General features: G+C 43.8%; 1 protein-coding gene across 11 annotated transcripts in view; it reads left to right on the top strand.

The window, feature by feature from the left end:
• Positions 1–23,620, top strand: part of TCF12 (transcription factor 12) — an 864,399-nt gene that overhangs the window by 248,846 nt on the left and 591,933 nt on the right. For all 11 annotated transcript variants that reach the window (XM_086958370.1, XM_086958363.1, XM_086958368.1 and 8 more), the window contains exon 5: positions 4,106–4,208. In XM_086958370.1, coding sequence (XP_086814496.1) covers positions 4,106–4,208 — 103 coding nt within the window. The remainder of the gene's footprint in view (positions 1–4,105; positions 4,209–23,620) is intronic.

The following is a 23,620-nucleotide window of genomic DNA, read 5'->3' on the forward strand; positions in this document are numbered from 1 at the left end:
CCTTTTAAACTGTTGTATTCTTTTGCTTTCTATGGCTGCTGTTTTATACTGTAATCCTTTTTATGCCGTGCTTTTATGGACTTGCTTTCTTGTTCCGAATAAAGCCTTATGAAATGAAAATGATCAGAGGTATCAAATCTGTTTTTAGTCCTCCTGGAGTAAAAATGATTAGAACCGTTTGCAGCAGTACTATTTCTTGGGCCAGAATGCATATTTATGGTAATGTCCCTGTGGCGGGGATCCCACTGATCTTAACGCCTTTGACTGTTTCTCAGTGAAATGTTGGTACATCTCAGTTTAATGTCGTTTTATGGTGTACATATGTTTACCCGCATGGGTTTTAACCTTTTATGCCATTGCACGTGGATTTGGATTCTAAATTATTGTGAGATTTATGGCAATAGATCATTAGGTCTCGCCTGGACATCGCATCCGAAGGATGCGTCCAGGCTGGAGACTTAAAGCTGTCTGACACGGGGGAATGAGGGACAAGAAACTGTGACGAGCTTATCCTGGCTGGATTGAGCTGCGTGCACGCGCGTCAACATTCACGCATGCGCACATCACAGCCACACGCATACACAGCACTCACGCATGCGCACATACACACGCATACACAGGCACACCCCCGTCACCTACACGCATACACAGAGACCCCTCCACACACACCAGCCCCTCTCCTCTCGGCTCCACACACACGCACACGCATTTACACTTACACAGACACGCAGGCACCCAGACAGGCAACCCCCCCCCCGTCACACACACGCATACACACAGACTCCAGGACACATACACACACACATGCACGCTCACACACATACACAGTCCGCCGCCGCGCGCACAGATGCCCCCCCCCCCCCCCCCCAACAAGGCGACGCCCCACTCACCGGCATCCTCAGTGCAGCGGCTCCCACCGGCAGCAAGACTCTTCTTCCCTTCTTCGGCACCGGGGCGCAGGGTAGGCTCCTGCCTGCTCCGGTGCGCCAAACAATCGCGGCTCTTCCGTGGGAGGCGGGGTAGGCTCCCGCCCTCCTACTTCCGGTTGTCCCGCCCGGCCTGCCTGACTTCCTGGTCGCAGGCCGGCGCAAAACGACGCTGCATAAAAAATGCTTAGAACAGTGGTTCCCTAACTGTGCGCCGCGGCGCCCCGGTGCGCCGTCATGAGCAGCCAGGGGCGCCGCGCTCACGTTGGGAAAATTGACCTTATTGCAGCAGCAGCGCAAAAAACTTGCTGCCTGCATAATCCGGGAAAATTATTTGGCCCAAGAGCGCACGTACGTACGAGTCGTGCTTTCACAGGCGTAGTAGTCGCCATTACTGGCATATGCAGCTCGCCTCTGACCGTTTGAGGCACGTTATTGCTGCCCACCGTGGGATCCTCTTCGCAAGTAAGGTAAGGAACTGGCATGGGAGGGATTCCTGTTCAGTAGAACAGGAGAACAGGAGTACGGCAGTGATACACAAGCCAAGAAGCCAGACTGTAAAAAAGCGGGCTCCACGGAGCTTGTTAAAGCAGCCAGAGAGAAGGCTTTGCCTTGTCTTTTTATGTCTGATTTCTTTAACGAGCTCCGTGGACCCACCTTCTTACACTAAAACTAACGCAGGTGATACAGGTGTTAAACGGAGGTTGGGCAGAAGATCGGCATGGCATTTGATTATCATCAATTATTAATTAAATGACATGCCGATCTTCTGCCCAACCTCCGTTTTGCACCTGTATCACCTGCATTATTTTTAGTGTAAAAAGGTGGGCTCCACGGAGCTCGTTAAAGACTCAGAATGCGGGCATGATGTTCCCCCCAGATCCAAACAGCGTACAGATGCACATTTGGCTCCCCTCGGAAATGACATGGTAGAAGTAGTTTTGGCTGTCATGGTTGAGCAGCACATATTGGGAACATATTACTACGTGACAAACAGCCGATTCAGGCCTAAAATTGGTATTTCCTTAGTATTCCCCCTCAGCGAAAAAGTTGCAAACCTTTGGTAATGTTTGGTGTAATGGATACGGTTTTCTTTCTGCAGACTCTTTTTGCGTTTCCTGACAGTCCTCAATTTAGGTTACTCTGCAAGATAATTTTAGGAACTAAAATAATTAGATGTTGTGCAGAGTGCGTGCAGAAACAGTGAGTGCAGAGTGAGTGCAGAGTGACAGTGAGTGCAGAGTGACAGTGAGTGCAGAGTGACAGTGAGTGCAGAGTGACAGTGAGTGCAGAGTGACAGTGAGTGCAGAGTGACAGTGAGTGCAGAGTGACAGTGAGTGCAGAGTGCGTGCAGAGTGACAGTGAGTGCAGAGTGACAGTGAGTGCAGAGTGACAGTGAGTGCGGAGTGACAGTGAGTGCGGAGTGCGTGCAGAAACAGTGAGTGCAGAGTGAGTGCAGAGTGACAGTGAGTGCAGAGTGACAGTGAGTGCAGAGTGACAGTGAGTGCAGAGTGACAGTGAGTGCAGAGTGACAGTGAGTGCAGAGTGCGTGCAGAGTGACAGTGCGTGCAGAGTGACAGTGAGTGCAGAGTGACAGTGAGTGCAGAGTGACAGTGAGTGCAGAGTGACAGTGAGTGCAGAGTGACAGTGAGTGCAGAGTGCGTGCAGAGTGACAGTGAGTGCAGAGTGACAGTGAGTGCAGAGTGACAGTGAGTGCAGAGTGACAGTGAGTGCAGAGTGACAGTGAGTGCAGAGTGCGTGCAGAAACAGTGAGTGCAGAGTGACAGTGAGTGCAGAGTGACAGTGAGTGCGGAGTGACAGTGAGTGCAGAGTGACAGTGAGTGCAGAGTGACAGTGAGTGCGGAGTGACAGTGAGTGCGGAGTGACAGTGAGTGCGGAGTGACAGTGAGTGCGGAGTGACAGTGAGTGCGGAGTGACAGTGAGTGCGGAGTGACAGTGAGTGCGGAGTGACAGTGAGTGCGGAGTGACAGTGAGTGCAGAGTGCGTGCAGAAACAGTGAGTGCAGAGTGAGTGCAGAGTGACAGTGAGTGCAGAGTGACAGTGAGTGCAGAGTGACAGTGAGTACAGTCACTCAGCACCACCACATTATCAGTCAGAACCACCACAGCATCACTCAGAACCACCACAGCATCACTCAGAACCACCACAGCACCACTCAGCACCACCACAACATCACTCAGCACCACCACAGCACCACCATAGCACCACTCAGCACCACCACTGCATCACCACTGCATCACTCAGCATCACCACAGCCCCATTCAGCACCACCACAGCATCACTCAGCACCACCACAGCACAAATATGTTCTCTCAATGTTTCAAGCTTTATTACAAATGTCACAAAAAGATGTTAATATTTCACTTCTGTTCTTGGATTTTGTTACAATAAAATACACTGAACATAATCTCACACAAAAGTTATTTACAAAAGTTTAAGCTATTGCCATTATACATTACAATCACTTTTATTAAGTATTAAAAAACATTAAAAGCCATTGTTATTTGTAATATCAATACATCTAAGTCACGTAAATACAAATGTTGCATTACAAATGCTATAGGTGTCACATTTGCGAAAGTTATAACTATTGGCATTGTAAATGACAAAGCTATTAATTTAGCTATTTTCAAAACCAACACATAAATGAACATTTGGTGAATTTCCATTAAAATATTTGACTTTTTTACTAAGATATTATTATACTGTTTTATGCAAACAAAATTTAGATACTGCATAAATAACTTTAATAAAACATATTTTATATGAAGCTTTTTATGTAAAAAAAAACTATAGCATAAAGCAAAAAACAATTGCCATTTACAATGCTAATAGCTCAAACTTAAATAATGCGAGACCTATTGCATTGCAAATGCTTGTTTTTAACTGGTGCTGGTGGCAGTCATGTGTATTCTTGTACGTGGAAACGTGCATTTGTACATGCACTGTGGCGACGTGTTTGTTGGTTACTGTACGAAGTTGTTTTGTAGTCGGAAAGTCAGGAGGGCATGTATCCAGAACGCACCAGCAACACTCTTTTAGAGTTTCCTGTGACAGTGAAAAATTGCAACATTATACATTAATTAGGATAGTGTCATTACGCTCAATTAGCAGGGCTGCCAAATAATCTTCCTAATCCTCTGCTCTTCTCTCCCCAGGGGTTTGCAGACAGCCCTCATTACGGCGATAACTTGAATGACGGCCGATTAGGGCCCCATGAAGGATTGTCGCCGACACCTTTCATGAACTCCAATCTGATCGGTAAGTCATTCTTCACGAGATGCTGCTCTCAGACCAGCTGTGCTCTGAGGGAGGAGAGCCACCCCCACGCCCCTACCTGTCTGTGCTCCCCTCCTCAGCTCTTGGAAAGGGCGCTCTCCCCACTGCCGAGCAGTCAGCAAGCATTTTAATGGGGATGGGAAGGGAAGAAATACAAGATAGTTGAGATTTATGCATTTTGTTAGGAGAATTAAAATGTTTTATGATACTCTTTTACGCTATGAAAGTCTGTTTCTTGTGATGAGGCTTGACGGTTGTTTCTTGTTATTGCGGAATGTGTAAGAAGTATATACCTGACATAATTGTAATGTAAATGTAAATTGATACTTGTATAGCGCACTACTCACCCGCAAGGGTCTCAAGGTGCTTGTACGAATACCGCTGTGGAACCCATCCTGGCATTCCCTGTGAGGCGTCCACTCCTGGGCACCCCCAAGGTGGAGACCAGCGTTGTGGGGGCCGTTGTGGAGATTAAGCAAGCTATTGCCCAGAGTTGCAGAGTGGGACTCCATGATTGGAATAGGCACCGAGGCGAGAATGATCAGGTCCGAGGAAATTGAGCCCAAGACCCGCCGAGGCGGAGAATTGAACCCTGGTCCCGGGCTAGGCCTCTGCATCAGGGTCTGCCGCTCTAACCTTTGAGCCACACTTCTTGGATTCAATTTCCCCTTTCTGCCTCTAGATAAAAGTGCATTGAGCAACCTTTCGTTTAATTGCAAGCATAACTGTTCACTGAGGGTGTTTTCCATTCTTAAAATTACCTATAATTCCGTTCACAGTTTAGTAGTCTATTTGCCTATTTTACATGTGAAATGTTAGTAGTGTCACTGTTCCGAAATATATATAATAAGTGTTTTTATCCAGTGTCCTCATTGTCATAATTTACATTTTTGTATTGTAAAACTAGACCCCCCCTTAAAAACTCACATTTGTTTTTCAGCCTACATCAGTGATTGGGTCATTGCACTACTCTCCTCCTTTCTTTAAGGAAGATGCATAAATCAGGAAGTTATTGTATTTTCACCAAACTCTTCCATACCCCTAGAATCTACATTTGGGTTGTACTGGTGACAGTTCTTTCATTATGCACTGAAACATGTTGATTACATATAAGGCCCGCAGTTAGTTTCGATTGCCAGGGTCAACATCAGTTCAGATTGACAGCATCTGGAGTGAAAAAAGGAATGCGATTTTTATAAATAAATTGCAGTTGTGCAAATGTGTTTGCAATACAGGGCTGTTACAAATGAGTGAATTTTATTATAATTGACGTACTCGCACTCCTGACTCACTTCTCCATAAAACCGAAACGGACTCTGATTTGTGATGGCAACGTTTGGAAGTCATCCTACAAATTGTGCTGCTGTGGCATTCTGATAGCATATTGTGTGTTTCCCCTTTGCCATTTAAGAAGATGAAAATGTAGCTACTTACAATGCTGAGTGTACAATGATCGCTTATAAAATTCTGGAATATGCTAGCTGCACTTAATTTTTTGACAGTAACATAAGCAAAAAATAAATAATGATTAATACTGACAGACTATTAAAAAATATACCTGGAACTCTAATTATATATGTTCAGCTGAAAGATGCCAGAAACAAATATCTTTTTTTCCAGCTGGTTACTTTCGTCATTCGTTTTGTTTGCATTAATGTGGTGTGCAAATAAGTTTACAAACCCAGCCTATGAGGTCGCTCTGCGGACCTTATATCTGCTTGGACATGTGCGCTATTAATACTAGTCACGTATTGCTCTCTTTTAACCTGTGGCCTAATAACCTTCATTGTTTGTTATTTGTGGGAGCACAGATTCATTTGGGCAAATGCCATGTCTAGCCTGTTTCTTATTCGATGGCTTGATCTGTATAGTGGAAGCGCATGTTTATATAGGTTGACATTGTTTTACCCGGATATTGGGTTTCTTGTGTGTGTGTGTGTGTGTGTGTGACCTATTTAGCTTTCCTCTTATAGCCCTTTAAAATGCAAGCTTGGTAACCTAAGTGGATTACTTAAATCTAAATCCCGGTGGTCTGCAATTTCTTCTGGAAACCTTTCTGCTTTACTCGGTCTTTGTTTACTTCCTTAATCTTTATCTTCTACATTCAGCAGCCGTGGAACTGAAACAGATTTGCTCAGAAACTGTCTAACAGTGTACATTTTATGTAGTTGATTTTGTGTATTTTGTGGCATTTTTGCACCCGAGGTCGTCTTCAAAAATAACCATTTTGCTAACATTGTTAGATATACTCACTAGTAAATTTATTCTCCTTGCCCAATAGTTTTAAAGAAATATTTATAGTGTACCCCTTTGCTGATGCACTTGGAAAAAAAAAATCACATTTTGTCTGCAGGCATATAAACTCCCATAATACTGGACTGATAGGTAGTGAATGCTTCCCAAAAAGTGCATTTACTGCATCGGTCACAATTTGGTGACAGTGGTTTGCAAGAGAAAGATATATACCCAACTAAAACTTTTTCCGCAACCACTGCTAAACATATTTCTGACTATGATTTCCTCTCACCTCTTTAAGCATCCTTGCTCCCTAATGCACAGTGAGACATTACGCTTCCATTCTTATGCACGGCTAACCCAACATAACCAACCATAAGGCAACTTTTGCGCCCTTATTTTTGATGTTGGGAAGTACTTTTTCCATTGCTATGAGTGGCAAACTAGCTATGGGATAATTTTATTTTTAGGAAGATAATTTAAACCCGTGAGAAATTCCTAATAACCTAAAAGCCAGGCATGAAAAAAATCAATCTATCCGATTATGGGTACCAGAGACAAATTGTTCTAAATATAAATTGAGATAATTTTGTGGAGAACTAAACTTGTAAAAGCAACTAGGAAGAAAAAGTACGTGTGTGTGGTTTTATAAGCTTTACATTTTGTTTACATGATCCACAGGTGTATATTACCTTCACGTCCCTCGTCCTCGACCCAGCCACAACAAAGGAGGTATATTCCACTGACAGGAAACAAAACAGGAAACGCTTTTAAGCTCCAGCCACTCTCCTGCCAGGGGCTGTAAGAAAATAGCCAGAAAAAAGTAATTCTTGTTTTGTTTCCTTTCAGTGGACATGACATTAGATGTTTGGTATTTGCTGGGTACTTACCTTCTTGCTGGACGCGCTATAGTTTCCTCCTTTGCTGGCCTCTGGGTGTGCTTTTGGGCCTACGAGGTAGCAGCAGGTGTCCGGACTCTGTAAGAACCTTCGGGTGCCTGACTTGCTGGGCTTGTTGGATCCCCGGTGGTCTTCAGTTCCTTTTATTTTGATCCGGGAAATGTTTTTATTCCTGGGACCTCTGGTGTCCGATTGCTGTGTGGCGCAGTATGGGTGCTCTCCCTCACGCTGTTGATTGCTGGGCATTCAGCGAGGAGGGCTTTGCTGTGTTCCCCTGCCACGCTGCTATGGTTAGGTGTGGGGGGGGCCCTTGCCTGCATTTCTGTATTGGTGATGGGTTTGGCTCCTGCTGCGCTTCATGTCTGCGGGACCCGCGGTGCTGCGGTTATTCTCGTCGGGGGTTGGTGCGGTGTAGACTGCTTCCCTTGGTGCAGCAGGTGCCGTCTGCCACCCTCCCCTGTTGAATCCCTTCATGTAGGAAGCATGAAGGTGGTCGGGTTGGCCGGGATCTGATTTTGCTTTCTTCTTTCGTGCATGTCAGATCCTGTAGTCTAACTGGGTGCGGGCTGTTCCGGGGCCCCTGGCAGATCTCGCCCCTCAGTGGCTCGTCCTTGAACGGAGATTCTGGACACTGCTGCTTCTTGGATGTGCTGCACTTGCTTCTCCCCTTTTGCCTACAGTGTCCAGGAATTTTTGGAAATTCACTGTGCGTTGGCCACGCCCACTCAGGCCTTTTGTGCTGTTGGCTGGCTAGTTTGCCTGAGTCCTACGCCTGCTGAAACTGGTGTAGACTGCTTCTGAGTGTTTCTTTAAATAAAAAAAGGGGGGGGGGGGATATTTCTGCTCTTGGTACCTGTTGCTCAGTATCTGTTGGTCATCATGGGGAAACCTAGTCAGAAGCGCAGACATGTATCTCTTGTGTCTTCTACGTCCTCTCCAGGGGACAGTGTGGATTCTGGCCCTCCTGTGAAGCAGCCCACATTGGATGATGATGTCTGTTTGAAGAGGCTGATTGTGGAGACCTTGTTGTTTTGAAGTTCTCCAAGAAGGCTGCTGGTTAGCGTTCTGGTGGAGGTCCTGACATTTACTCCGATATTTCCAGTTCTGAGTCTTTCGATGGTTCCTCCTTAGGTACTGTGGACCTTAAGGGAAAATATATTTCCAAGGATATGTTGCCGGACATTCTGTTCCATATCCGTGAGAACTTGGGTTTCCCTGATGAGGAGGTTGCCAGCAATTCCAGAGATACTGTGTTGTCGCAATTTCGGAAGCAGGCCACTAAGACACTGCCTATTCATACTTTTGTGATGGACGTCCTCGTGAAGGAGTGGACGGTTCTGGATCACATCATGATGCCTCGCTTTATATCAAAGCTCTACCCATTATAGGACATGGAGGATACTATTCCTGACTCTGTTCATGTGGATTAAATTGTCGCCCTTTTGGTAGGACGTCCTTCGATGGCTGAGGTTGATGTTCTCTGTGACAAGGTGGATCAAAAGATTGATTCTTATTTGAAGAAGGCCTATGCTGGTTCGCTCCTTGCCATCCGGTCTGGGGAGTATGGGGCTTAAGTCGTCCAGTCTTGTTGGCCAACTTTAAGAACTTATAGGCCACCGTGCAGGAGGGTGGCAGTTAGCCTGACGTTCCATGGATTCAAGGAAGTCCTGGCTAGTTCCTATCGGATACTGCCTTTGACTCTGTGTGTGCTTCAGCCATGTCCTTTGGTGCTTCCATTGCTGCCAGATGGAACCTATTGCTGAAGGGTTGGAACACGGATGCGGCACAAAGTTCCATTTACTGGTCCATGTCTTTTTGGAAAAGTCCTTGAGGAGAAGCTGCACAAGGTGTTCAAGGAGCGGAAACATTCCTTGTCTTCCAGCTACAGCCATATCGAAAGGATTCTTTCTATTTCAATGCAAATTCTTTCTGTTAGTCTTCTCATCTCCAAAAGACTCCATTCCGGAACCAGAAGAACACTGAGAAAGGGTACCATAGTCTGTTTCAGAAGACACCCCCTCCAGGACCTGGTAATCAGCGTTCCTGACTATGCTGGCGTCCGCCACTGGTGCTGCCAGAGGTTGGTGGGAGATTACAGATTTTTTCTGCCAGGTTGGCGTCCTTCAAAGTGTGACCAGTGGGTCCCGAATGTCCTGGAATGGGGTTACTGGATCAATTTAATTTCCCCTCTGCCTGCATCAGGTCGGGTCCGGACTTCCGCCCCAAGTATGCGTCTAAACGTCAGGCTCTGTTGGACGGTGTGCAGTCTCTGTTTCTGTCCCGAGATCAGAGTGGGGTCAGGGGACTTATTCTGTCACCTTTCTGGTTCTGAAGATCACAGGGGGCTATTAGATTGTGATCAGTCTATGTCCTTTGAAAAAGTTTGTCTGAAAGATTCAGTTCAAGATGGAGACCCTCCAGCGCGTGAGTCCATTGATTCAGGCTGGGTGGGTGATATCTACCCCGGATCTTCAGGATGCGTACATTCCTGTGCCAGTGTGGGTGGAGTGTCAACAGTTTCTGGGGTTTTACCTGAACGGCAAGAATTGGCAGTTCTGTGTCCTTCCATTTGGCCTTTGGTAACCTCCCTGTGTCTTCACCAACGTGGTGGCCCCTCTTGTGGGCCGTCTTCACCTCCTGGGAGTCTCTGTGTTTCCCTAACTAGATGATTGGCTTCTCCAGGTCCCTTCCGCCTTGGTGAGGTCTCAGTATCTTTCTTTGACCATTCATATGCTAGAAAGCCATGGTTTTCTTCTGAACTTCCCGAAGTGACATCTTCCTGCCACCGGGAGGACCTTTATTGGTGCGGACTTCGATACTGTTCTGGGCAAGATGTTCCTGCCTCCTTCCAGGATTATGCGACTCCAGTCTCTGTTAAGGAGACCGTTATCTCTGCCTGCAGCGTCACTGTTTCAGTGGGTGGTTGTGCGGTTCACATGGCGTTAACTGTGTTTACGGTTCTAAGGGCCAGACTCCACCTGCAGCCATTGCTGAGGCATCTGCACCGCGGGGTGTTTTTCCCTGTTCGGGACTTCTCCGTCCCCATTCCTGTGTATCCGGAGATTGTGTCCGATCTCCAGTAGTGGTTGGTTTCTGCGATCTCTCTAAGGGAATGTGGCTGTGCCCACCTCCGCAGGTGGTGACGACAGATGCCAGCCCCTCAGTTTCGAGTGCAACTCTCGGACAGTCATCTGTGTAGGCTCGTTGGAGGAGCTCAGTCTCGCCAGTCCTCCAACTGGAAGGAATGGTCAGCAGTGGAGCATGCTCTCCGGTACTTTAAAGAACCTCTCCTGGGTTGCAATGTTCTGGTTCGGTCCGACAACACTTTGACTGTGGTTTACATCAAACACCAGGCCAGTACTCGCAGTCCTTCCTTGAACTTGATGGCCTGTGCCATTGTGGGTTGAGTGGAAGTTCATCTCCTGGCCATTCCTGCTCAGCACATCAGGGGCCTGGACATGGTTGTGGCAGATGCCCTGAGTCGCAGGTTTCCATCCTCTCTGACTCTGTGCCTGGCTCTCAGGATTTTCCGGTTGCTCTGCCGGAAGTTCAGGATTACTGTGCTGGATTTTGTTTGCTTCCAGGAACAATGCTATGCTTCCCCTCTTTTGTTCCCATACTGCGTAGCTGGGTGCTTGGGAGGGGGGAGGATGCCTAGTCTCTCCAGTGGTTCCCTTGGTTCCTGTATGCCTTTTCCTCTCATACCTGCGTTCCTGCTTAAAGTTTAGAGGGTGGGGGCCCAGGTGGTGGCGGTTTTGCTTGATGACCTCTGAGGTCTTGGTTTCCATTGTTGCGGAGTCTGGGCCCTCCTTGGATCCTACCTCGCTGCCCATCTCGCCTGCGGTCTGCCTCGCCCTCTCTCCTGGTTTCTCTCACCTTGGCGGTCTGGAGGTTGAACGGCTGTCTCTAGGGGCAGAGGTTTACCTGACCACATTATTTCTGTGCTGCAGCCCTCCCGAAGGAAGTTGACTTTGTTTTTTTATTCCAAGCATTGGGCTTATTTCACCTCTTGGTGTTCTGAGTGTGGTCTGTCTTCTACCTCTTGCCCTGTCGCTGATCTACAATTTTTTCTGGATGGATTTCAGAAAGGTTATGCTTTGTCTACACTGAAGGGTTAATGGGCTGCCATTGGAGCTTTCCAGGACACAGACTCCCTACCTTCTTCTGATGGGTTGTTGGTGTCTCGGTTGTTCCGGAGTTTCTCTCTTAACACTCCTGCTGTTCGTGCTTCTGTTCCTCCGTGGGATCTTTCTGTGCTCCTGTGTGCTCTACATTCCTCTCCTTTTGAACCTCTGGAGTCTGTTGATTTCAAGTTCATGTCCCTTAATGTGGGATTTCTGGTTGCCATTACCTCTGCTTGGAGGTTGGGTGAACTTACTGTGTTGTGTTGTTCACCCCCTTCCTTTTTGCGATTTATGGATGACACTTTGGTCCTCTGTTTGGATCCTGGTTTTCTCCCTAAGATCTGTTCCAAGTTTCATTCTTCTCAGGAGTTGATCCTTACTGCTTTCTACCCTTCTCTGTCTCCTGCTGATCAATTGTTACACACTCTTGATGTTAAGCATGCTTTGACAGTGTATGTGGACCGTTCAGTGACTTTTTGCTCCTTTGATTACCTGTTTGTGACGTTTGGGCAGGCTGGTCAAGGGAAGGCTACTTCCCGGCTTACGTAGGGTCGTTGGATCAAATGTGTAATTTCCTTGGCTTATCAGGGTTCTGGTTTGCCTGGTCCTTTTGTGGTTCAGGCCCGATCTACGAGGGGTGTAACTGCTTCTTGGGCTGCTTTTTATAGTGTGTACCTCTGGATTAGATTTGTCGGGCTGGAACTTGGGCTTCGGACTGTGTGAATTTCGGTTGTGCTGTTTTGCCTGCTGTGGGTCCTGTTACTCCCCCTGGATTCTTGTGTGTTGTTAAGTTTCACTTTGGTGTGCTTCACACCTGTGTGTAGTCTGTCTTGTCCCTGCTGGGGTGGCAAAGTCCTTCATGTGTTGTTGCTTTGGTATGTCTCCTTTGTTATGACTGGACCAAGGACGAGGGATGTGGAGGTAATGCTCTGCTTACTTACCGGTAATCCTCATTGCTAGTCGTCCTCGACCCAGTCATACTTTCCACCCACCCTCCCTGATTCAGGCCTCTGTGCTTGGTATGTCAGGAAGTGCTTTTTGCTGGCTATGTTCTTGTAGCCCCTGGCAGGAGGGTGGGTAGAGCCTAAAAGCGTTTCCGGTCAGTGGAATATTTCTCCTTTGTTATGACTGGGTCGAGGACGAGTAGGACTAGGAGTAATGAAGATTACCGGTAAGTAATCAGAGCATTATCAACTATCAGTTTAGATATCTCCCAGAGATAATTGCCAAAACTTGGGATTATCAATGATACTATAAGGTGGTAATCTGCACTCTTTAGAGTGTGCCCTTCAGATTCAATGATTATCTGCAAGTTTTGTATCTCTCTTAGAATTCTAATATTTCTCATGCACATCTGTTGAATTCATTCATGTCTGTGTAAAACGGCCCACGCACATTCTAATCCTAAATAAACATAATTTGTATCAAATGTTAACATTGCTGTGACTCCAAACCGATCAATGGTCTGTGATGCACGTTCCTCTCTGTTTCTTTGCCTTTCTCGTGCCCATGATTCCTACAAAAATTAACCAGTTACAACTAGAGCCATGGTCGGAACCAAATTGTTTAAAATGGGTACCAAGTGTAATCATTTTCTCATCTGATAGCCATTTTTCTTAACTCCTTTTTTTAAACTTGCCGTAAACCCAATACGGATATAAACCTATTGCTATTCCCATTGCTACCTTTTGTAATGTATCTAAAACCAATATTTGCTTTGATGTTCTTTAGACCCATTCCTATTAGATTATCAAATGAATTGAGTATTGTTCACCAGAATTCACCTGCAGCCAATTGGCTGATTCTATTTTTTAGGTCAGGCCTTTGAGACTGCTTTAGTTATGCCCCTGACTATTGTTTTCCAACTGATTCATATGTAATCTACATACTTAAAATTGGTTTTCGGTTATAGGGCTCAACCAATTGGTCTTTTACACACATTTTTGCTTCTGCCCACCACTGCATACAGCATGGGGTAATGGTTTAGCTTTGCTTTTACTCATTGCCTCCGATCACTGAGTTGACTGCACAAAGCCTGTGCATGTTGTTCACATCCGCCTAAATATAGTTGCTTTCACTCCTGCGACAAAGCTGCTTCAAAATCTTCTATAGCGCCTGAATAGACCCCCGGAGGGGTATCTCAGCGCTTTGCCAGTGAGAATATTTTCAGATGATTATGGATAGATGAATGGTACATATTGACAGAGGGGGATCAGTTACTGGGGAATAGATGTGTTTTTAAGACCTTACGGAAGGTTAGATGGTTGGTAAGTGTTCTCATCTCAAGAGGTAGGGAATTCCAAAGCTTTAGTCCAAGATGGGCCAAAGCTCGCCCTCCTTGTCTGGACTTTTTTATTCTAGGCACCTGCAGAAGCTGCTGGTTGCCAGAGCGCAGGGTTCGTCCAGGGGCATAAGGCAGGAAGATGCTGGCCAGATATTTTGGGCCTTTGCCTATCACACTTTTGTGGATAGTGCATAGGGTCTTAAAATGCACTCGCTTCCTCACTGGTAACCAGTGGAGCCTAATCAGCAGTGGGAGGGAGGGAGTCCTGGGGGGAGCATTGAGGACTACCCTTGCTGCCGTGTTTTGGATCACCTGCAACTTTTTGAGCTGCCCTTCATTTGCTCCTAAAAGAAGGCCGTTGCAAAATGGTCTCTTTTTTATTTATTTTGTATAGTAACTTTAAATACCAACTATTTTCTCTGCACTTTGGGTTCCCATTTATATTGTGATTTAGTGTGTCTCCTTTTGAAAGTTCTAAAGTGTTTAAGTGACATTGAAGTGGCCGTGATCAAAGTGATTGATTATGCAGAAATTAATTCTTGCCTGCTTCACAATTAATAATACTAACAAACTACATGACACAACTGCAAGGTTTCCTATTTATAAAACATCACTAGTAAAAGTCTCGTCACTTAATGGTTTTAAATTCCCATGTTTTAATGCAATTGTGCAGCAGCAATGTAGTTTTTTTTGTGTCATATTCTTGCATTATCAAAATGCAAAAATAATTATTGCATTGCTTGCCGGTGCCAAATCTGTTGGCTTTGCGAATGCATGATTAAAAGTGTTATTTGAGCAACATTGTGTAAGGGAGAGATTCAGAATTGTGACATTGCTTACCAGGGAGAGATTCAGAATTGTGGCATTGCTTACCATGATAGAACTGTAAAGCTAAAGCAAAATAAAAACACAGTAAAAGATCACAACGACTGTGTAATTTATCTTTTCTATAACCTGTTTTTGCGAGTTGTGTAATGCTTTAAATATCAACTTTGACATACCGCTGAGAAACAGTTAAATGCCTTCCCGAGAAAATTACGTTGTGTCACTTATGACAATGCTTGAAACGCCATTAACAATCACGAATTGTGCGTCAAGAGTATATTGTTATGGTGTATATCATGTTCAGCTATAAGCATATTTGCCTGAAGAGATAGTGGATTTTAAAGCTTGGCTGTCTTTCTTGATGGAGCTCTTAAACGCTTTAATGATCTTGTGCACTGCAAAGGAAAAGCAGTTTGTAACAAGGCCTGATAATGATGCAATAATGAACAATTTGCTACAAAAAGGCACATTTCCATATTCATTAGATTATTTTCTGAAGTGTTTTGCACAACGAATAAAGCTGTAATGTAGGGCCTGATCATGTTTTCATCTAATGAGTTTTGGAATTATTCTGTTTGACACTGCGACGATGAGAAACCTTGTGCAGCTTGAATTTTAAAAAGTGCATAATTTTTGTACAATGATTGTCCTAATTAAACATTTAAGTAATGCCGAAAAGAGTGCTTTGAGCTCTGACATATATTTTATTTGACCGTGTTCCCATAATTAAACGGGAAGTCCATTGAATGATGTTACAATGTCTCCAAACCCCGGCAGACGTCAGCAAAGCAAGTACTAACATGTTTCTTAGTGGTTGTTAGTAATGTGGGACTGGGTAAAGAGAACAGATGTTTCTTTCACTAGATGGCCACCTTAAATTTCTATTTGGAGTTAGTCATTTCTTCTCGTTTATTGGGGAGTAGTTACACAATTCCGGTTGCTTTTTCATAAGCCTTTACATGTGGTTAGATGCTTGTACTATGGTAAAAATAAATATGTATCAGAAACAATAAGTGGTAATGGGAGGGATGTAGTCAAGTGTTCTAACCAGAACTTTGATGTTAAATTCAAAGCCCTATTCTTTTAATGAGTGACTTTTTTTGCGTGCCCAGTACAACAATGTGCTCTGTTTTTGTTCAAAAGTGGATATTTGCTCTTAAAATGGAAATTCAATATCTTAAACAATTTAAGATTGCTAGCTGATTATTTTATATTGCATAAAGGTGAGGATGCTCTTAAAATTCTTGGGACCACTATTTGTGTTATGGCTCTGAGAAATGTTTGTAGACCGTCCAAAACTCTCCCTATATGTATCACTGGGGATGGGTAAAAATGTGTTGCCAGTCATTAAACTTGGATAACAAGAAGTATGTCTGAAAGATGCTTGTTCACTGTGAGTGAGTTATCTAGTGATAAAAAGGTAATTCACTCCACTGATGCAAATCTCTTCTTCCTCGGTTCACATGTGTAGTTGATAGTTCAATTAAATCCAATATAACCAAAACTAGATATTTTGGTTTCCATCTGCACCCGGAAACTCTCGGAGACTATTTAATGGATGCACAGACATCCTCTGTAATCTGAAATATTAGGGGCAGAGTTGTGTACGAATGGTGCAATAAAACATAATCTTTGTATTAAACGCAAAGTCCAGAAAAATAACAGCTTAACTACAATTGGCATATCGACGAGCGTCTATAGTATCAATAGTGAAGCTTCACTAATTCCTATGGTCATGAACATTGCCACCCTAATTGAACAGTCTAATACACAAAGTATTACATGGCCATTGGTGACTCGGTACCAAGCTTGTTAAGCTAAGATGATCTGACATTAGGGCACTGATTGTCCAACCCGATGTATATGTACAACATTTTTTTTTTTCTTTTAAACTTTTTCTTTTTTTCTTTCTTTTAAATCTTTTTGCACTTTAAATGTTATTTTTTATTAATCCAATGTTTTTTTTTGTTTTTTTGTTTTTACTATGGTCGTAATATTTCGCTTTTGTAAATGATTTTAAGTAATCATACAATAAAGTATTCGTTCATTCACTCAATAATCTTTCTCAGATCACATACCTGCTACACATTCCGAACTCTACAATTCTGCACGTGCCTGAGCAAAGGAGGATTACTTCTACTCTCAAATTGATCATTTCTAAAACTTGACCAAGGAATTCTTCCGTATCTCTCAGAAGATGTTGTCTATTAGCTCATCATCCAGGATCCCAACCCTTTTAAAAGACCTGTGTGATAATCTCCTGTTATTATTTTCAAATAAAAACAACTTAAGCACTTTCTTCACCATTTCTACTTCATGGGCAGCGGAGCCTGGTTCTTGTCTTCCTATACCAGGCCCCAGAGCCTGCTAAAGTGAGTTAGCACGCATCCATGAGTTCAGTTCAAGTAAAATCCTGTCCTCTGAGAAGACATCTTTAACTCGGTGGGATATTTGCAATGATTTAACCATCTAGTGGACCTCACATCTTTGGCATTGATCCTTATTTGCCTAATAATTACTCCCTTTGAAATGTAGTAGTCTCTCAGGCCCTGAAACATGCAACCATCTCACCTATCCCAAATAGACCCAGTACAGATGCAGATGATCTTTATAGCTATAGTCACATCTCCTTTCTTAATTGTATTACAAAGCCACTTCAAACAGCTGTCAATTATCCTTAGACTTTAATGCAAATTGCCTCCTCAGTGACTTCCAGGTTTTAGAACCATTGAGTCACGGAGATCATACTGCTAAACATCAGGGAAGAACTACTTCCATCACACAATGAGCCATCCCTGTGCATTAAGGATATTGAACCTTTACTTGAGACCGTAGACCTACAGGTACTAATGTTGTGGCTTGAGTCATTCTTACAGACCTTTTATGTCAAGTCAGATTAGGCCATTGCTCTCTCCACTACAGTTAACTGTGGTGCCATGCCTTGTCACCACTGTTAAACATTTACATGGCACTACCTTGCTCTCATCTTAGATTCCTACGAGATGGATTATCACATATCTATAGTTGATGAAGTTCTTTCACAAGGTTGATGATGAACCTAGCAACCTCCATATCTTGCCTCACTGCCTTTGAAGGTTTCAACTCTGGGTGCCTAAAAATTGTATCTCCCTCATAGCCGTGAAAAAAATTAAATCATGTCCCTAGGTCCCGTCACTCCTGCCTCATTCTCTTCATCTAGCCTCTATGAATTGCAATTTCCTCCACTCCTCTTGGACAATGATGGCAACCCTGGGTATACTTTGACAGTGACCAATTATTTCTACCCCCCAATTATGTGTGATCTCTAAAACAGCTTGCCACTATCTACGTCTGCTGTAACGAGCTCTGCTGTTTCTCCACTCCATACAGAAAATTCTCATCCAAACCATGGTCATGTGGGTTACTACAGTTACCTACACGCTGACCCCATAATGTATTGTTCTCAAAAAATCATTGCGTTAAAAACTGTGCAACTCAACTGTTAGGTTTGAAATATGACCACATCACACCAGCTCTGAAGTTATTTAACTGCCTCCCAGTAAAGACTTACATTGTGTACTGAAATTTTTTATTTTGCACCAATTTTCCTGACGTGTTCTGGCAATGCTAGTCTAAATGAATTCACTTAAATAGTCCTGGTGGCGGGTACCGTTGTTGGTATGTAAGCAAATCCCAATAATGAGCTTAGTTGTGATTGAGTGGAATGAGTCGATTTTGATTCCAGTTCACAAAAAAGTCCTCAAGTCTTTTTCATCCACTCCCCCTGACTAGTTATGGGCTAGTAGCAATATTGAGTGAAGTAGAAAATTATTTCTTAAGCTTGTGGTGTGGTAGGCAAGTGATTAAAACCCATCTACATGCAATCTCATCAAATCATACCTGAAGGATAGAAAGTTCACAGTGGAACTAGGAAACTCAAAATCAGACTCCTTTGAGGTACCATGTGGTGTCCCGCAGGGCTCATCATTAAGCCCAATGCTTTTTAACTTGTACGTGGCCCCCCTTGCAGAAGTAATAAGGGAAAATGGCTTCACGCCAATCTCGTACGCAGACGATACCCAAATCGTCATATCCATAGATAAAGACACAAAGGTAACAGCCGACAAATTCCAACACTGCATGCTAAAAGTCAGTCATTGGATGCAACAAAATTGCCTTAAACTCAACGGAGAAAAGAATGAGGTGATGTTTCTGGGAGGTAATGCAGACATCTGGTCCACAGACTGGTGGCCTGACAAGCTGGGGACATGTCCAGACCCCTCGGAGAAAGTGAACAATTTTGGATTCATGATAGACACCAAGCTAGCATACGAAGCCCAAGTAAACAAATTGGCATCTTCGTTTTGGCTAATATTAAAAATGATTAAAAAAAATACTACCATATTTGCCCCAAGATGCACGCAAAACGGTAGTCACAGCGCTAGCTTTATCCCGCCTGGACTATGGAAATGCACTGTATGCAGGAGCCAGAATAAAAATCATAGATAAGATGCAGCGCCTGCAAAATGCTTCAGCAAGACTGATCCTGGACATACCAAAGTTTCAGTCCGTCAGCCACAAATTAGCATCACTTCATTGGCTTCCAGTCGCCAAAAGAGTCAAATTTAAATCACTATGTTTGACCTATAAGGCCCTCCAGGGCAAAGGACCTCTCTTCATAAAAACCCAGTTGAGGAAATACGAACCATCCAGACTACTAAGATCTGGCCAACAAAAACTGATAGCAATACTTAAGTTCAAACGAGCGAACTGGGGGGGAAGAAGTTTCTTCGTCCACGCAGCAAGGACATGGAATCAACTTCCATTAGATATAAAAAACAGCCCATCTTTGGACTTGTTCAGAAAGCAAATTAAAACATGGTTGTTCACTGCATAAATCTAACACCAGTTTAGGACTATGGACATATCAAAGAGCCAAGACGCCTCCGGGCATTCGCGCGCTTTAGAAATAGATAAATCAAATCAAATCAAATTTCCCAAAATACAAAGTGGTTTGTGGAGACCTATTTGTGGCACATTCAATATCTGTGTCTCTAATACCTAGGATTGTGTTTTGGGCAGACATATCATCATGTTTGACAGTGTTCACCATGTAGGGTGGTGGTACATAATTATAACTTGGAGCATTGTTGTTCAGAACACTGTACTTGGGTAAACTAGGCATTCTTGCATTAAACAATGCAAGAAATACTACAGAGGGACTCAGTGCAATACTTTCATAAAGCAGTCAAGTGTACTATTCTAGGTGATTTATAGAGTTCATGTCTACCCAATGGGACTCCCGGTGCTAAAGTATTCACCCCCTCTTGTGTAACTTTAGATTTCAAATATGGATATGTTGTTGTTGGGAAGGGACAGTGCATTCCTAGCCCGGTTAATGGGATGTCTAATCCAGAGATATCAAGTTCGGTGGTTGATTAGTTGAAGCCAAAATGAATGTCTTTAAGCTGCTGAATGAGGCATGAAGATGGCTCCCCGATAGTCACTGGGTGGTGACTCTCAACCACTGTGACATTCAAATAATCTGACAGCCTATGAATTAAACCCCAGATTTCTCTTTTGATGATTGACGTTCACCGGTTATATGGCAGTCTAATATTGGAAATTATGGTAGCAGCTTTTATTTATCTACATTGATCTGATCTGTTGAGCATCAGTTTGTCTATTTATCAGAAGGTCTTCGATAAAATCAAAGGCACTGTATGAAGGGGAGCCCCTAAATGGAAAACAAGCCTCCTGATTGGAACTCGGAAAGCATGCAATAAGACAAAGACAGTATTTTCTGCAATCAATTGTCATGTGAAAATAATGGTGCTTTATAGAAACTTATGTGATAAGTGATGTTAAATAAAGGTACTTATGTTTTTGGTTATGAGACGCCTTGCCTTTCTGACTTTTTTCTTCTCAGTGTAGTAGCACTTACTCAATACCTTGAACTCAACAGTGCCTATGTGCTACGCGCATACCATGTGTTGTACTGCTCAATTAAATTAGTTATTTCATTTATTCGAAGTATTCTGGCTTTATGCTCAAAGCATGGTAGCTGCGTTAATAGGCTTGAAGTCAGCTTACATATGGCAAGTTAAACCCTCGCCTTGAGTGCATCATTCTCGCCCTACCAGAGATCACTTAGAAAGATGTTAAATTGGAAGGAATCGAAAAGGCAATCTGTGCTCTGCCTCCAGACTATTCTGTGATTTCAGCTCTTTGCGAGAGCAGCCTGTTGTCTGGACTGACCCTGAAGATACCCACGCGCACAGCACTGTAAATCTGTAACCACCTGATTTTCTACCTGAGTTAGTTAAGTGCATGTGATGAAACGCTTTTCTTCCATTCCTTATGCTCCTTTAAGTTTCTTTGACATAAGGAGAAGCGGGGGGCGCTTGTGGGGGTGTATGTTTTTTCCCCAGACAGTAGTTAGTGAACCAGAAATATAACCGAAGCAATAACGTAGAAAAATGGCTTCTAAAAAATGATGACCTGGCAGTTGTTTTGATTTTATTGACGGTGCACGTGATGAGAATTCTGTTTTATAATCTTAAAGGTATCCGTGGTGTCTTCAGGACTTTACTAGGACAGCAGCATGAAAATATTTCTTTGTGCAGTAGCAGACTATAGCAATTGAATAATTTATTAATGGTGTTGCATTGCTGGAGTTTAAATGGTAGTAATGATGGGCCCCCCTCAAAGTTTAAAGTACGGCCAGGGAACAGAGGGGAAGAAATAGGACGCAACAATAAGAGAAGTGTTCCCCTTAGTGGCCACAGTTTTTCAACACAGGTATACATCCCATTCTAAGTGTGTCAAAGTTGACAAATTCACAATAAACTTTTTTTATTTTCTTCAAAAAATATATGAATTTGTCACCTTTGACACACTTAGAATGGGATGTATACCTGTGTTGAAAAACTGTGGCCACTGAGGGAACACTTCTCTTATTGTCGCATTGCTGGAGTTTAATCAGTGTCTGTGTGATATAGCACATATTTCTGTGTAGTTTGTTCGCTTTGGGAAAGTTACCTGATTATGTAGGAGCTGAAGAAAGTGTGTCTAAAAATCCTACTTCACAAGCAGGGCCTTTGAAGCCACATCTCTTAAGAACTGTATGAGTTCTGGACATGCTACTTTTTAAGGCTCTTGGTGCCACCACGGATACATTGATATACTCAGGGTGCTTCTTTCCTTTTACTTAGAAATTGAAATGCATTGTGATTTTGAGCTGATGCTACAGGGACGTGTTTTCTACCCTGAAAGAAGTCTTACCTGTAACAACCTACCCTTTTGTTCTATTGCGTGCAGGTGGATGGCCAATGCTCTGTGCACCATGCCTCCTAGGTTGTACTAAAAGTTCATGTACAGTAGGGTGGATATACATGGCCTTGCAGAGTGAATCTTTTCTAGATTCACATGTTATGTGTTATTCTGCCATCTAGTGATTGGGTCCGTAAAGTCTCCCTGAGGTCTTTCTTTCTCTCTTTTTTTTCTTCTTCTCATGGGCGTTGTATGCCTCAGAAATCCCTCGACAGAGTCGCCATCTTAAGAATATTTTTTTATGCAGTTAGGTCTGGAAAGTCTATAGGTGAGCTCTGGAGTCGAGGAAGAAGAAATTGCTAGCTTAAACAGTTTTTTGCACTGAAAATCCCCATTGAAGTAAGAGGAATGGCATTGATCGATAGAAAGAAGAGAGCACCGGGAATATGCTGAGAGCAAAACAGATGAGAGAAGCCAGACTTAAGAAAACCACATGGTCGGCGTAAGGAAAACGAAGCATACCCTATTCAGATTCTACCCAAAGTACCACCACAAATAGGCAAAGAAAGACACACACAAGATCTGTAACCTCTGCCTCACCAAAGACCACAGCACTGAGGACTACACAGCTTGCACTGAGTTAATACCCAAAACCATCAGGGCAAGGCAGAAGCGGAGGTGGTCGCACTATACAATTGCATCGCCACAGAGAAAGCGGGAGTCCTTAAAAGACCTGGGACTATCAAACGACGACGAATGCTACCTTGAAACTGAGGAGGCCCAAGGGGATGAGCCGATGTTTTAGGAGATTGTCGAGAGCCGAACAGGCAAGGGTCACAAGAAAGTGGCAAAAGAGGAGCACAGACTAAAGGTAACCCCTCAGAGCTGACAAACAGCTGAGCCGAATGCCTTTGAGTTGAAGAAACTTGCAATGACACCAAAATGGTCGACGCTGTAGGGCAGAGTGAAGCCCATGTAACCACATGGGTGCAAGCAGGCGCGCAACACCCATTGGACTCACCGGGCTTCAGCCCCCCCGTCATGTGTGGCAGCCCGGGCTGAGATAGATCCCGGGCACACACAGAGCCGCACCCGAAAATTTCACAGGTCTTTAAAAGACCATTTGAATGTTAATTAGACATTGCAGTTGTTTCACCCCCTTCTAAGAGCCCCTGCAGCTCCATTCTGCCTACTGATTAAAGGTTCAGCCCCCCCCCCCCCCCGAAAAATTTTCTTAACCCCCCCCCCGAAATTCAGCATTAGTTGCGCCTCTGGGTGCAATACAAGGAACACTAATGGAGGCAAACACTCAAAATCTGTTTCGACCTCGAGAGAGAGGATCCAAGGCATGAGAGGCAGATGGCAAAAACCATCTCAACACTGTCCTTGAAAGTCCACACGATGCAGTTAGCAAAGACCAGGGACATGTTGACGTTGAAGAACCACTGGGCTTAGACGCCAAAAACAGTGGAAGCACCAAGGCACACAACTTCAACGTCTAACTTCTTCAACATAGACTGCAAACCTGAGCTCAACGAACAAAGAAAATCGCTCGAGGTTGAGAGGTAAAGAGAGCGTCTCAAAGCCAAACTCTCAGCCCTAATATAAAAACAAGCATTTGCAATGCAATAGGTCTCGCATTAGGAAAGTTTGAGCTAATGGTATTGTAAATGACATTTTTTATTTATGCGTTGGTTTTAAAAATATCGAAATTAATAGCTTTGTCATTTACAATGCCAATAGTTTTAACTTTCACAAATGTGACACCTATAGCTT

Source organism: Lissotriton vulgaris, chromosome 2_1 (assembly GCF_964263255.1).
Source record: "Lissotriton vulgaris chromosome 2_1, aLisVul1.2, whole genome shotgun sequence".
NCBI lineage: Eukaryota > Metazoa > Chordata > Amphibia > Caudata > Salamandridae > Lissotriton > Lissotriton vulgaris.